Source organism: Pelecanus crispus, chromosome 3 (genome assembly GCF_030463565.1).
Source record: "Pelecanus crispus isolate bPelCri1 chromosome 3, bPelCri1.pri, whole genome shotgun sequence".
Classification (NCBI taxonomy): domain Eukaryota; kingdom Metazoa; phylum Chordata; class Aves; order Pelecaniformes; family Pelecanidae; genus Pelecanus; species Pelecanus crispus.
This window is the reverse complement of record NC_134645.1, coordinates 102352439-102369153: the sequence shown is the minus strand read 5'-3', so window position 1 is coordinate 102369153 and position 16715 is coordinate 102352439. Positions and strand designations below refer to the sequence as shown.

At 37.5% G+C, this 16715-nt stretch overlaps 1 protein-coding gene across 1 annotated transcript in view; it reads right to left on the bottom strand.

Annotated features, from left to right (window-relative positions):
• The window catches only part of LOC104027713 (protein eyes shut homolog), a 961671-nt gene that overhangs the window by 104110 nt on the left and 840846 nt on the right, over positions 1–16715 (bottom strand). The window contains exons 39-40 of the mRNA XM_075707654.1: positions 12457–12565; positions 8682–8902 (exon numbers count right to left, since the gene is read on the bottom strand). Coding sequence (XP_075563769.1) covers positions 8682–8902; positions 12457–12565 — 330 coding nt within the window. The remainder of the gene's footprint in view (positions 1–8681; positions 8903–12456; positions 12566–16715) is intronic.

The following is a 16715-nucleotide window of genomic DNA, read 5'->3' as shown; positions in this document are numbered from 1 at the left end:
CTCGCACAGTGTCAAGGCTGTCTCTCCAGCATTTTCTCCCCTCACTAGTAGGCTGGGGGTGGGCAAGATCTTGGGAGGGGACATAACCAGGACAGCTGACCTAGATGACCAAAGGGATATTCCATAAGATATGACATCTGCTCAACAATAAAAGCTAAGAGAAAGTGGGGGGCATTTGTTATTTATGACGTTTGTCTTCTGGAGCAACCACTACGCGTACTGAAGCCCTGCTTACTGGGAAGGGGCTTGACATCGCCTGCTGATGGGAAGTAGAGAATAAAATCTTTGTTTTCCTTTTGCTTCTGCACTCAGCCTTTGCTTTTGCTTTTATTAAACTGCCTTTATCTTGACCCATGAGGGGTTTTTTCCACCTCATTTTCTTCCTCCCGCCCCTTCCTGCTGAGGAGGGGGGTGATGGAACGGCTTAGTGGCACCTGGTGTTCAGCCAAGGTCAACCCACTACACCATGGCAGCTTCTCTGATTTAAGTACAATTGAATTGAGATGATGTATAAACATCACACATAACAAATTTTGTGAACAGCTTGCACATTTTCTAAACAGTCAGGAATTTGAAGTCCTATTTATATTTGGATCCTTGATTTTCCTGCATGGTCTGTTTTCAGTGTGTTACTTTTCACACTAATTGAATACTAAATCTGCACATCTGAGAACATAAAAAATTGATTTTTCCACAGACATTTTTAATAGAACCACCACTATGCTGCCTAAATTAAAAACAGAGAAAGGCTTACTCTTTGAACATCACTTTTTCTAACTTGTTTGCTTGGATTATTTTTCAATTGCCAGAATTTATTTTAACAATATTTCTATGATAAAATGATGTTGTGAAGAAAATAAATTCTGAAGAGTGTACCACATTTTAATCATTAATAAGGAAGTTGCATATTTTAAATGCTTAATTAAAAAGAACAACAGTTGAGTACTAGTATATCCAATAATATTTATGAGACTGTATTTTGCTATTTCCTCATACATTATCATTGCACAGTTTCCTGGGGGTTTACAGATGTTGTGTCTGAAATCTAAAACATCAGCTCTTAACACTGCCAGCTTAATGGAAGACAGCTTTGATTTCTTTGTCAAATGTCCTCTCCATTCTACTATAATCTGAGGAATATAATGCCTAAGAAATAAAGTATGATAAAATGGGAATCTGTTTCTGATGCAAGAGTGAGACACACCTAGTTCAACTAATTCAGTCTTGAAATAGATATCATAACACAACTGCGGATTAGCGCAATTTACTATCTAAACTTCAAGGGCAATAAACTGGGATTAAAATTTCAGGTTTGTGTTTGCACTTTAAGTAAAACTAAGGTGGAAGAAATGCAGATTTAGTTCAGAAAAGTGTGCAGAATTTTTATACGGGGCTTATGCCAAATGCAAGTCTTTTTACCAGAAAGATCAGCCTGGGTGAATGAATTCTCTGCTAATACCCAGTGTTAGGAAAATTGGAGATGAAATTTTCTCTTTTGCTTACTTGACTTTCCTGTGAAAATATGTTGTAACAAATTCATGTCCAACAGGATTTTGGTCATTCTGAGAATTTCAATGGCATTATCTTTCATACTCCTCAGAAATGATGTGAAACATTTTTCTTAGTAAGAATGGCATTATTTTTTCCTAAGATCATGTGGAACCTGAAACAATGAACAATCTCTCAGAAAAAGAAAACAGTTTGGAAATAAATTTAAATTAATTCTTCACCAAAGCCCAATCTGAAGTAGGCATTAGAAAAAAACAATGGATTTCCAAATGTGAATCTCTTTCATAAGTACCAAACTCCAGCTATACTACCTACCTAATCTCATTAAAAGTAGTGGATTCAAAAAATTAAAGCCCTCAAACTAGTCTTCCTAAATAATGGTGTCTGTAAGCATGATTCAGAATAAAAATACCAGCAGTTTCCAGAGTTGCAAAACATGTAAGCATCTTTAGTATTGACAGCCCTTCAAAAGGAAGCAGGTTATCTTCTTCATACAAATCAGTATTACATAAGTGTATATGGCACAAATTCTGAAAAGATGTGAAAATACACAACTCCCATCTGGAAATCTTCCTTTGCAAATCAACTAAAATGAAATTTAATCCCTTTGTTTGGTTTATCTTTCTGCAAGACTTGAATACAGAGGAACTTAAAACGTTAGTTCTGGACTTAATATGGATCTTAGTGAAGTTAACTAGGATTTAGATATGTAAAAAACCCAGCAAACAGAGGTTCTAGATAATGTGTTGACCTAAGTCTCTTAGTCTATAAAACAGATCTATAAAAAGATCCTTGATATATGATCAATTCTGCTATTTCTGACTATCTAGTTCTTTTCCTACCCCAGAAACACCTACGTCTAAAGCAGTGTTAGGACATCCACAAGCAATTCTAAAAATTTGGCCTGCAATGCTGTTAGCAGTTTTGGGAGGTGCTTCAGTGATCCTTGGTTTGAAAATGGGCACTTACTCATTCTCGTGTAACAATTTTATCTTTAGTTCAACAAACACACAAATCAGGTTTTGTGACCTGGAAGCAAACTGCAGCTCTGTGCTAGAATGTGAGAAAAGCATTAATAAGGGCATAAAAGCCTATCCTTAGATGAATACCTTCAGCGAAAACCTGACATAACATGCATTTTTGGCTTATGGGCACAAGGAAGCACAAGAAGTATTTCTGGCATATGATCTGGGAAAGGTTCACCATGACTAGCCTCTGAAATAGAAAATGAGATGTAAAAAAAAAAGTTGAAAAGAACATTTTAGTTTCTGCAAAGTCTACAGTTTGAGCTCCTTCTTTTTTTCTAAAATCGGTCATATTTGTAATGACTTTTTCTATTGCTTATTTTAATTAACACTGAGGATATATACTAAAAAGAGACCACAAAATTCGTTAAGTCACTTCACCTGGTCTCCTCAGTATCTGCGACATATAGAATTCTATCACTTAACCAAGTTCAACTATAAAGTTTTCTTTAACTTACAAGAAAGCTAACCTAGAAGTCATTTTATAACTTCAAAAAAAAGACATTCAAAACCTTACCAGATGAACTTTAGGAAACAGTTTGGCTAGAATTTTCCATTTGGTGATCAGTTCTTTAAGGTTTAAGAAGAATTGCATGATGTCCCAGCATGCAGGAAACAGACAGTTTCTGAAATATGATTTAAAATATGGCTTTTCCTATTTATAGCTGAAAACTTACTTTCCAAATGAGACCTACATATCTAGGAAGGTATTTCTTACATTATCAGGGGATAAAAATTGAAAAATTACATTCCTTGTGTACAAGGAATTCATGAACACAGAATTCATGGTGGTTGAAATCTGAAGATAAATGTCTCTCTATTGAAATTTATTGCTAATTGAGTTTGATTTTTCAGTCTTGGTTAATTGATTAACATTAATGGACCCATCTGCTGCACCAATGCATGGGGAACAACAACAGTAAGAACAATCACTGTGAGAATAGTTTGAGACGCTGGAAACATGATTGTTTGTGGGAGCAATTAACTTTGAGATTGTACTCTGCACTATAAAAGCTAAGCTTGTCTGTGTTTACATTTTCTTGAGACTTTTTACAATTTAAAACAAATGTATTAATCAACTACTACTAGTGTAGTGGCTGACATAATTGTCAAATCATTGATGAAGTCATTTTATGAGTTTATTTCCCACACACAGATGTGTCTTCTTAATTAACACTAAGCTTGGTTTGCAACATCTGGCTCATATGATCAGGGGGCCACATAGAATATTAAGAGCTTCCTAGGTTAATCTTTCCATGCCCTTTTTAAACACATACTTTCAAATCCAATAAGCTTTGAATCCACAAAATTAGTCATAGAACTATACGACACTCAAACCCTACTTTACTGAATAGTTGTTAGTGTTTTTACTCTGAAATTAACCACTCTCTGGAATTCTACATTAGCATGGATTTAAAGTGCAGTAAAAGAGCTAGTGAACTTGCAAAAGTGATTCTAAAAGCAATAGAGCATTTACATAGGAGAGTACTTTGTTTTTAAAACTAATAAAATAATGGTTATGTAAAGAATTAGAAAATTGGATTTGTACTGAACCACCTATCTGATACAGCATATGTTTAAATACTCTTGAAACAGAATGGCTTTCATTCTATTGTTCTGGTCTTGGCTGGGATAGAGTTAATTTTCTTCATAGTAGCTAGTATGGGACTATGTTTTGGATTTGTACTGAAAACAGTGTTGATAATAGGGAGATGTTTTTGTTATTGCTGAGCAGTGCTTACACAGAGTCAAGGCCTTTTCTGTTTCACCACCCCACCAGCTGGGGGTGCACAAGAAGTTGGGAGGTGACACAGCTGGGACAGCTGACCCCAAGTGACCAAAGCGATATTCCTACCACATGAATTCATGCTCAGCAATAAAAAGCTGGGGGAAGAAGAAGGAAGAGGGTGGATGTTTGGAGTTATGGCTTTTGTCTTCCCAAGTAACCGTTACATGTGATGGAGTCCTGCTTTTCTGGAGATGGCTGAACACCTGCCTGCCAATGGCAAGTATTGAATGAATTCCTTGTTTTGCTTTGCTTGTGCATGGCTTTTGTTTTACCTATTAAACTGTCTTTGTCTCAACCCACAAGTTTCTCACTTTTACCCTTCTGATTGTCTCCCCCATCCCACCAGGGTGGAGTGAGCAAGCAGCTGTGTGGTACTTAGTTGCCAGCTGGGGTTCGACCATGACACCTATACACAGACAGATTTTTTTAGTCAAAATATAAATGGAACCTAGATAATGGGGGGCTTCTTTAATGAAAGTGGAGCAGATCTTGACTATAAAAAAATGAAGATAACCAGAGATTTCCAATTCCATAATATGATACATTCAGTATTTTCACAGCAAAATGGTGATTGTGCAGCCCATCCCCATCACCATGGCCCTGCCTGGCCATCTTGAGGCTGTGTCTGACACTGGTTCCCCTCACTGGGCTTGATTCTGATCCCCCACCAGTGGACCGATGTCCCAGCCTGGCCTCAGCCCGTTGCTATCCCCAGGAATGTATCCGACGCACAGGGCTGGGACTGCCCTGGTGCCCTCTGGTTGCCCTGCTCCTGGCTGGGGTGGTGGGACAGGCCCTGGCTGTCAGGTCCTGTCCTGATGGACCCCTGGGGAGCACCTGATGCAACTAATGACCAGACCACAGGGAACTGCTGGCCCCTGCTGCATCCTGAAATTTTTTATCTGAAAACTAGGCACATAATAATCCCTGTCTCCTGCAACCAAAAATACAAAGAAAACATTTTTTTCTGTCAAATAAATTTCTTCTGCATAATTATTGTAATTAATAGGACGAACACTACAATAGTATTTTCATACTCTGATTATGAGAAAAGGCAAGTAACTTTCTTTTAAGAACAACTGGAAAAATATTTCTTATGAAACACACCTGTCTATGCCCACTACTACGTGTCAACAAGCTCCAGTGTTCATTATAAGCATGGCTGACACATTCACTATGTAATACTTCGTGGCCTTTCAGAAGCAAAAGTTCTAATTAGTTGCCAAGCACCTGAAGAATAACATGCAATGAAAAACGTTTTTTTTTGCCACTAAATAGCATAATTGAAACAACTGGCAAAAATCTTAAGCAAGTCAATAATAGCTTTATATGAATCGACAAATTGTTGCTTGTTTCATCTGATTGGTTTTTTTAAATACAACTAAGTTTTTTTACAGTAATAAATACACAAATGGACAATTAATGGTGTAGATGGGAATATTTTTAATGCTATAGGTTATTTATGGCTCTCATTGGCTGCAGTATCATGAATATAAACTCATTATCTGAAGATAATGCCATTGTATAATCCACATTCACCACTTGAACACTGGGACTGAAGCCTGGAAATTTTTCTACATGCACTATACACTACATGTCCACCTCTGGTTTTTCAGTTCTCCTGCTCCACACATGACATGGTGTGAACCAAGTTGATGTGACAGGTTGATGACCAAGTAATTAATAAAATAGTTGCTAGGATAAAGCAATTAAATTAAAGTAGAGCGAGGGGAGAAACTCCTATCTTTCAGCTACAAGAGGTACCAAAGGATGTTTGTAATCAAAGCACTGAAGGAAGAAGGTGACAATAAGCCCAACACACTTAAAATTGGTCCATTTACTGAACAGATTCTGAGTATTGGCATGCACTGCCGGGAAAGAAGTGCAGGAACAGTCTATACCACAGAATCTTTCATCATTCCTTTCAGGAGATGCTTCACCCACTGAAGCACTGGACTGAGGTCTTAAGACAACAGATTCAGAGGAACAAACTTTGTGGAGTGTTCAGGTCCAGATGAAAGAGGTTGTGGAGCCAGACCTGCCAAATCTGATCAAGAGGTATACAAGTCATTGTTTTCCCATATCTCCTCAATCTGCTCAAACCTGTGGAAAATGGAATTGGTATATGGCAAACTGAAGCATTCCCCAAAGGGGTTTCTGACCCTGGCATTCTGTCAGGCAGAGTCTGTGTAAAATGCCTGCCAATACTCCTTAAAAATGGCTGCTAGCACAGGCAAATTTACATCCCAACTTGCCACCCTGTTTACGTCCTCTACAAAGAAATTGGTGCAGATGGGTAGAGAACTAACCAAGAAGTGAATCTTTTAGATCTGTCACACTTCCCAGCAAAGCAGAAGTGATTTGGTTGATTACATGTTATACAGTGATGGGTAATCACTTCTAGTCCTCAGGAACCTCTCCCAATGACCTTGATCTTTCAGAGGTTATCAGGATTGATCTTGCTATGACATCAGATAGCTCCCTCAGCACTCATGTGTGAATCCCATCAGGTCCCATGGACTTATACACGTCCAGTTGGTTTAAATGTTCCTTCATCTGATCCTCCTCCACCAAGGGTAAGTCTTCCTTGCTCAAGACTTTCTACCACAGGTCTGGGAGGAATAGGATTCCTGAAGGTCAGTCTTATCAATAAAGACTGAGGCAAAGAAGGCACTGAGTATCTCAGTCTCTTCTGGATCCTTTGTCACCAGAACACCTGCCCCATTGAGCAGCAGGCCCACATTTTCTCAAGTCTTCCTTTTGCTGCTGATGTACTTGTAGAAGCATTTGGTTTTGCCCTGCTTGTCCCCTGCCAGATTAATCTCCAGATGGACTTTGGCTTTCCTAACCCCATATCTGCATATTTGGATATTTTCTCTATATTCCTTCCAGGTCACCTGGCTATGCTGCTACCTCTTGTATGCTTCCTATTGATTGAGTTTTGTTCATCCACACAGGCTTCCTGCCACTTGATTTCCTGCTCATTGGAATGGATCATTCTTGGGCTTGGAGGTGATCCCTGAAAATCAGTTGACTGCTGTAGAAAATAATGAAAATCATGCTTCTATAGAGCTGCTTATCCCTGGTTTGCACATGCACATTCTTCCATGACTCCTCTGGACAGAAGAGCAGTGGCCCATTTCAGAACGAAAGCATTTCTGAAAAGGGCTGAGGCCAGCAGTTGGAAAGCAGAAAGGCAGGAAACAAATCCAATAGTCATGAATTATTCAGGACCCAAACTTTAAATGAAACAGTATTCCATAGTGGTAGATGACAGGCCAATCAGTAGAATGACAGAGATATAGCAAGGATCAACAGAGGAAAAATAGACTCATTACTCCCAAGTACACACTCAGTTTCACCAGTTTGGTAGGCAAATTGTGTATGTTTTCATAAAGTTGCCTTGTTCGCATTTGTGCTCTGGTCAAACAAGGCTTAGAAATGAAAAATCTGTTTGGTGTTCTTTGTGAGCTCACATCAATCAAGGGAGGCAGAGAAGCACCACAAAACTTTGATTCAAGGTCTTCTCAACGTAAGAAACTCATAGTAGTCCAGATCCTTAAAAGAACTTTAGACTATGTTCTGTTCAGCATTTGTCTTGAAGCTGAAGTAAAATTTTTAAAATAGGCATGGTAGCTACTTCACAAGTTCTATCCATTTTAAACAGAAATGTGGTTCCTAAATACTGAGTGCCTTAGACAATGATCAAGTTGTTATGGCTTAAACAGTTACTGTGCTCCAGTTGAACCATCATTCAACTGAACCATCATCCTCTGTGCTTTTAGCCCATGTCTCATTTGAACCCCATTTCCTCTTTCACCATGATGCACTTAAACTTTCAAAGGTTCTTTGACAATACATCTTCACACATGCCGAAGGTGCTGACTTAATTGTTATGGTTTCATAGCATGACGATGAAGGCCTGTGCTGTGTACCCAGGACCACACCATGTAGGTGGGTGAGGGTACAAGGCCCAGTAAGATAAAGAGTTGCTAGACAGAAGAATGAGACCTTATGTGTTTTCTGCCCAAACTCTCTAAACAAAGAGTCTGATTTAGTCACTGAGTCTTGTAGGGGAACTGATCTAGTTGATCGCAAAGGAATTCTGGCAGCAACCCAATATTTATGCAGTGTGGGCAATGTAATTATATTTTATATCTCTTTGTGTGTAAACAGATAAGGTATAAAATCTCTCTGGTTAAGCATGAAGATTTCACATTTTCTATTTAATATTATCAGGACAAAAGATTGGTGATTACTTCATTACACAGAAAATTGTAGTAATTTCTCATTAAGGATGAACCTACCAGCCACAGAGTGTAAATAGATGATAAAATGATTACAGAGGTAACTCTTACCTAGTACAGGTCCCACCATTGCGACATGGATGATAATCACATATCTGAACATTGCAGTTCTCAACATTCCTCCCTCCAAGAGCCTCATCTATGATGAACAACTCTTTGTTGTTAACCTGAAAATCTCTAATGCATCCTTTATAACCATGTATCTGCCCAGCACATCGATGAACCTCTTCATGAACAGGAACATTTCCAAGGAAGATTGATCCAAAGGTGATCTGCAGAATCAAGAAGAGAATCATCAGTAAAGAATTTTATCGGGATGTTACTGTAAGCAATGAATGAATAATAATTAGAGATAGAGGAAATAGCCATTACTTGAAGCTGGCCAAAAACTATGATACTTGCTGAAGGGATTCTTTTTTAAATGTGGTTCTCTTTTTTTTTTTTTTTTTTTTTAAAAAAAAATCATACAAAGAGAGTGGTTTAATCTGTTTGCATATCTTCAAATATGTAAGACAGCATACATCCCATGAGACACAAACTGGAATTCCCAGCCTTAACCACAATGATCATGATAAGGTTTTCTCGTTGCTTCCCTCATTTCTATACTATATACTGCTATATAATATACTATATTCATGGTTGAGGGTTGGTGCAGGAATACAAGAGAAGCTGTAGACTTGAAGATAAAGCTTTTCTTTAGGATCTGGGACCTACAGGACCCCAAGATAAGGGGAATACAGAAACAAGATTTTACTTTTTTTGGATGAGTAACAGAAAACAGACTGCTATACTGAAGCCCTGGGGAAAAGGGAAAGTTTTAGGTAGTAAATTCTAGAGCCACAAATGACTAGAACTTCTTTCTAAAGGTGCCAAAGAAACACCCACAACTATTTCATACTGGGACTGACCATATCATATTAGTGCTCAGTATGGTATTTCCTGTGCTACCTGACCTAGGAGTCAAACCCTTGACCATCACATATAAAGGATCTGTGACTCATTTAGCACTGTGTATTCCAGTTCTCAAGCTGATGCCTGACTCTCTGGAGTTCTGACATGGGGTTTAACCATTCCTAAATTCCTTTGCTAAAAGCCTGACACCAAGAATTGAAAAAATCATCAGTTTTTCATAAGTGTATCACACTGTGATGCATTTACCTGTACAATGCCATCAATCTAGAAAGTAGGTGAAACGTAGCCAATTCAAGTCAAGTAGGAATAAACCAATGGAATAAAAAATATATCACAGCATGTGTAAGACAGAGATAATTTATGTGAGGAGGTAATTTATAGTGAAGGGGCCCTTCACTATCATATTCAGACATCAACTGTAAAGAACTAGGAACAGAAGAAAAACATGACATTGACTTATCTGGAATTCACACATCCAGATGATTTTGCTTTGCTGTTTCCTGTCTTGCTTTTACCAGTCCTGCAGCTCCGTTGCTGACAATTTCAAGTGAAATTTGGAGATACAATGAACATGAATACCTCCAGATATTCCTCTACTTACAATGTCTTTCATTTAAAATGGAAAGAAAAAAAACCCTACTTCTTTTACAGCATGGATAAAATTAAATCAGATTTTTCATGTGGAAGGAATGTAAAGACATTGGCTCAGCACTTGTCGAATTCATTTCATATCACTTGACTTTATCCCCTTTCAAACAAACCTATAAACCAGTGTAGCTACGGACAAGATTTGTAAGTACTGTTTGCAGACAGACATCTTCTCTCTGCTTGTGAACCTGTTACAAGAATTAAGCAAAGCATTGCATTGTAATGTAAAGTGTCTATGATTAAGGAATTGTTTTTAACACTCCTCTTGCAACACAATCTTTTTATTATTGGGCTTATTTTACACAAGTACTGGCCTTGGGGGAAGATCCAGTGTACCACAGAACAACTTCAGTTGGCTCTGCTCAGTTTCTCGCATCAACGGATTTTATCGTAATATGTTAGATGTTCAAACACATGCTAGTACACCATAATACACATTTCTTTCTGTAAAGGTCCTGTTCTGAATTTAACTAACTTAACCAGAATATATTTTAAGGAAGCACACAGGAAGAATTCCTGTAAGTCTTGCTAATAACATAACAAGCTTAATAAAATGTTAAAATAACATTATATTACCTTCTGCAATACTTGTGCTTAACTTTTCAAATACTAATTTGAAAATGTCCTTCTTTACTTGGAGCCTGAGTGGTGAGAAGGATTAGCCTGGCCAGTAACAGGAAGAAATTCATTAGTCCTCCTAGAGATAAGAAATTGCTTTTTTTTCTTTCTTTGCTTGAACACTTTGTAAAGAAAACAGGGGCTCTGGGAGATTAGGAGCAGATCTGTAAAGTGTAATAGTCATGAGGATATGACATTAATACTACATATCATGCAAGGGGTTATTCTGGATTAAGTATAATTTGGTGTCATGATATACCCATTAGTGGTTACAGCACATTAAGTGCACTCAGAGAGCATCTTTTGTAGTGTTTTATCCTAAAAAAATTCAGCTGGCATGCTCCAGGATTGCTCTGCAACATGAACCTGTGTGGTAAGCGGGGATGACCAGAACATTCACTTCAAAAACCCACTCACAATATGAACTGAAACTTAACCATGGACCCCCCAAAAAAGAAACAGAGATGAGTTGTGGACTTTCTTAGGAACCAAAGAAATTTCCTGATTAGGGGCAGAAATATTCTGATGTATGATCTTGTTGCATGACATCAAAGGTGACTACCTGTAAGTTTTTCTATGAGTAAGGTATTGCTGGCTTCTCTAATTAGGTACTGATGGGTAAGTTGTCTCCCTGGACTCTTTATGCAGAAGCTGCCAATAGTGTTAGCTTTACATTCTGCCAGAGTTAGGAACCCGAGACATAAAGGGAGAGACAAAAGAACCTTCTGCAGCAGAACGTCAGGTTGATCATCTGGAAGCTATGAATAGACAACTGATCAGGCTAATAGCAATATCTAATACAAGTTAATTCTTTATATCAGACTGAACAAACACCTAGATACTGACTCAGAGAAGAAACAGGGAAGAAATTCTATTACTAACTGGCACTGCATACTGTGATATGCACATCATAGTTAGCATCTCTACAGCTAACTGTCCTGCCTTCTGGTGAACAAACTTATAAAGTGAGCTGTCGATCACAGTTCAAATTCTCAACTCTAAAAACATTTAAAATGTATCATGCAGACATAATCTTGTGATGAGATAATGCATAACAAATAGAGGCAATAACATGGAGACAAAGAATAACAGAAAAACTCAAGATTTGGGAAAGCTGGCCTATTGCCTATTTAGAATGAGTCTTCTGGTACCATTTTCAATACGGAGACAGTCATATTTACAATACTATTCAGAAATGAAGCGCTAGCAACAATACGGACACGAGGTTAAGTCATTGATGATCCACAACTGCCCTCCACTACACAGTGTGGTTTGCAAATAAAAAGTAACCAGAATTGCTGCTTAACAATATCTGAATTGTTTCTAATAACACCATGGCATAGTTAAATGACATTGCTAACACATTATTTTTCCTCTTGCAGTATTAGTGTCTTTTTCATGGACTTCAGGCAGTTGAAACAGAAGTTTCAGAGTCATGTAAACTGAAGAAATTAATGGAAATACTATGGATGCTTGATGTGAAAGACATATTAAAGAGAAATTAAGTACAAATAATATCTGAGGAGGAATGACATTTCCTCCTTTAGAAAAAGTTAGAATGCCTGTTCTCCTTTGAGAATAACTAAAGTGCATATGCTGATGAAATGTTCAAAGCAAATAATTTTTTTCTGATGTTTTGCAGACTCACCTGAGATGCTTGATATGACAGAGAAAGTCTGTGTTGTACAGGAGGATTTCCATCTGCAGCCATTTCAATCATACAGTAACCTTCAGGACTGCTCACAGGCAACATATAGCTGGAAGGAAACAGAAGATCTCATTACTGTTTATGCTGTTGACAGCAGAGTATTCAAACCTCACACAGCAAAGACAAGGTGAAAAAGATGCTTCTGTTTCCATAAAGGATGACAAGCTTTGGACACTAATAATTCCAGTTTCATGGCTGCTTGGACTGCCCAGGAGACAAAAGATGTAAGTTTCTTCTACTAATGTCCCTCTTCTATTTGCTTTCCTACTGTTCTTGACTCTAGTGTTTGAAATGTATACAGAGACAAAGAAGAAAGAGATCTTTACATGTGTAAGTGGGTATTGATAAATTGTAAGTGCTAACTGTGGCTGACATATGGTCTCCCTAGTATAGAAGATTGTTGGACAAGTAACATCAATGTTGAATGATGCTGAACTCCCTAGGTGGAAATTTCCTTTTCCTGCCCTACAGGGGAAACAGAAATGGAATAAGAAATGAAAGGCTGCATACCTCTGAGCAGCAAGATTACACTGTGATATAGTTATCGCTACTTGGGAAGCGTGCTGTTAATGTAAACTCTGGTACTGAGCTTCAGAGATAAAGAAGAGTATAAGGTTAAGGGAATTTGTAAAGTAAATACTAGCGAACATTCAATAAAACACTGAGAATTCTTCAGGTTTTTTCTATGATGAGACCTGTTGAAATACTATTAATATTATCAGCAATAAAAATTCAATCCAACAAGATGATTTTCAAATATACCGGTTTTGTATTTAGAAGGGAAATTTGCATAAACATTATTGCAGCAATGGCAGAATAGGAGAATAGTAGTCGATAGATTCTTTAAGCCTGAGCTCTGCTATTTCTGTAGAAGTGCTTCCCAGTTCCACTTCGCCACAGTTTCAATTCTCACATGCTTTAAAAGAGAATGTGATGGGCCTCTTTTTGGGAAGCATGTTAAGGTTTACTGACAACATGCACTCTGCACATGAAACTCTGTGCAGTCAAATCCATATAATTAGGCTTCCCGAGTATCGCCTTTAACAAGAACAATGTTAGAGTTTTGTGTAATATTTCACAAACGTTACATAACAGATTTTACAAAAGGTTCTAAAATAATTATACATTTATATGCACTGCCAAATTTTCCATTTTTTTTAGCTGAACTAATGCTAAAGGACAATGACAGGAGTCTCATAATCTATTTCTTGTTGGGATAGATGAATTTTTATGTTAGGCCATAGACATATGAAAGAGTTAACATATTTTAAAGCCCATTATGTCCTGAACACTAGAAGCATATATTACTAATATTAGAAATGACCTCAGCACTGCCAAGGACAAATTTACTCCTGGATAAACCACATCAAGACCTACCATGCTCTCAAACGCCTGCCTACCTTTTCATATACCACCACCTCGCTGGTTGTGTGCAGCTGCCATGATACAATTTACCCCATGTTATGCCTTGAGCTTTGCTTTCCTACTCCTGTGTCGACAGTCTTACTATTTTATCCTCCTGTCTGTAGATTCAGTATGAAATTTAGAGTCTCAGTTTTCACCTCTGAAGTTACTGGCAACATTGTATTGACATAAATGGATATAGTATTAGGCCCCTAATGAATATTTATAACATTCACTGCAGCGCAGAGATTTCTGAGTGAGCAGCAAAAAAAGAGTGCATCTACTAACTCAAGCCTCATAGGCAGTATATCCATATCAGCAGGTGATGCACCCGTATTAATAAATCCTACCTTTCCAATGGTTATATTGCTTCTGGTTTGAGAGCTAATTCAGTCAATACTAACTCATTGACTTTTCACTGTGCTCTGCTGCATGGGGTTGAAATATGCTAAATTATTTCACCTTTGTAAGTATGTGTCCTGGTTTCGGCTGGGATAGAGTTAATTTTCTTCCTAGCAGCAGGCATAGTGCTGTGTTTTGGATTTAGTAGGAGAAGAATGTTGATAACACGCTAATGTTTTTAGTTGTTGCTGAGTACTGCTTATGCTAGTCAAGGACTTTTTCAGCTTCCCATGCTCTGCCAGGCGCACAAGAAACTGGGAGGGGGCACAGCCAGAATAGTTGATCCAAACTGACCAAAGGGCTATTCCATACCATATGACGTCATGCTCAGTATATAAACTGGGGGGGGTGGCCGGGGAGCAGCGATCGCTGCTCGGGAACTGTCTGGGTATCGGTCGGCGGGTGGTGAGCAATTGCATTGTGCATCACTTGCTTCGTGTATCATTATTATTATTATCATTATTATACTGTTACTATTAGCATTACTATTTTACTTTATTTCAATTATTAAACTGTTCTTATCTCAACCCAGGAGTGTTTCTCACTCTTACTCCTCCAATTCTCTCCCCCATCCCATCGGGGTAGGGAGAGTGAGCGAGCGGCTGCGTGGTGCTTAGTTGCTGGCTCGGGCTAAACCACGACAGTATGCAACACTTTTCCTATTTTTGAACAAGGAACATTTTAAAATTTTTTAAAAGATTGAGATATTTGAATGGCATCTTCTATTATTACCTTTTGAAAGGTGATCTAGACTCCTAGACTATTCAAATGGGTTTGAAAAATATTAATTTTTCTTTCTTATTTTACGTTAAAAAAATTCATGTTGTTTTTAAGTATACTTTAAGTTATGTTTCTTTTTATGTAGTCTAAAGTTAGCATAACATTTTGATTTTGAATGTAGGGAGCCAGAAGCAATGTCTGCTGTTCTGAAGATCAGCTAATTTTCACAATTTCATTATAAAATGTGAATTGAGTAAACAGAAGTTCCTTCTTAATAAGTAATGGGTATATTGACAAATAGTTTTGTGAACTCCTTTTTAGATACTTGGAATAAGGACAATTTTGGAGAAAGTACTTCCACCTACTGTGATTTCCAACCAGTTCTTGATATGTAAAATATACTTTGAATTTTATTTATTATTCCTACTCATATTTCAGCTGCTGGGAATTGTCCAGGTAAATCACAGTGTATAAAGATAACTTTCTCTGGTAAAGAAAATCAGCTTGTTTGGGATTCTCTTGGGGAAAACCAACTCATAACCTTTCCTTGGTGCTTTCTACTCTGAGTGCATATTGTAGCATAGACCTAACATACTCATGCCAAAGCTTACCCTCTGCCTGGCCTTGTCCCTGCTTTTCAGGAAGGCTTCTGAAGTCCACATCTGCTGCAGTTTCTAAATCAATTCAAGGTTTAACCCCTTATATCACATATTATAATAGTCTAGCCCACAAAGACAAAAGTTTAAGTGATGTGGCAAAGTTAATAAAGAAGAATGTTCATCTAATGGAAAAGAAAAGAACAATACGGTCTATGTCAGTTTGATCATCTCCAAGCAATTAGCATTCCAAGCCAAATTCAGCATTGCAAACTTTCATTGCAAATGTCTAGTATTCACACATTCTCACTGTTTTGTATACATAATTTCTCTTGTTTTGATTCTTTGCTAGGGGGGAAAAAAGGTGGAAGATTGAAAATAGGTGCAATTAAAATAAGCCTTAAAGATTACTCGATGCCGACATGGTCTTTAGTGTGATATCTTTACGTGGACAAGCCCAAGTATCCTAAATTCAGATAGATAATAATACAGTCATCCCTATGCAGGCATACCTGGTGATCCATTCTACCTTTAAAGAAATGTGTCTGAAAAAAGAAAGAATAAATTCCAAAGAATAAAACCCAGTATCTATAAACAGCAGTTATTATACAGTGATTTTGATCATTAGGTCTCAACTTCACAAAGGACATAATTTTTTTTTTTTTTTTTTTTTTTTAAGATTCAGCAATGAAATCTCAAAGAAAAGAACTGATTTGATGTCAGCCAGTAGATCAGTGTCTGAGTTGTGAGAAAAAACACAGGCTATAAGCAGCAACTTACTGCCCTGTATTCTGGAGCAGACATTAGGAATGCTACCACTATTTTTTTCAGCATTTGCTCATTTCTCTGCAAGCATTTCCAAGCAAGTAATACTTTAAATTTCTTTATGTCTTATGTCATAGAAAGGAAAAACTGTCATTTGAAATGTGAACAAAATGAATATATTTCATGCTTACATTACCACAAAATTAGGACTCTTTGAATTTGCTAGATTACTCAAATATGCTTAGAATAGCTTTTAGAAAGAGACAGAGCATGGAAAATTAGAGCCCAAAAGACAGTTTTCTGGGAAAATTA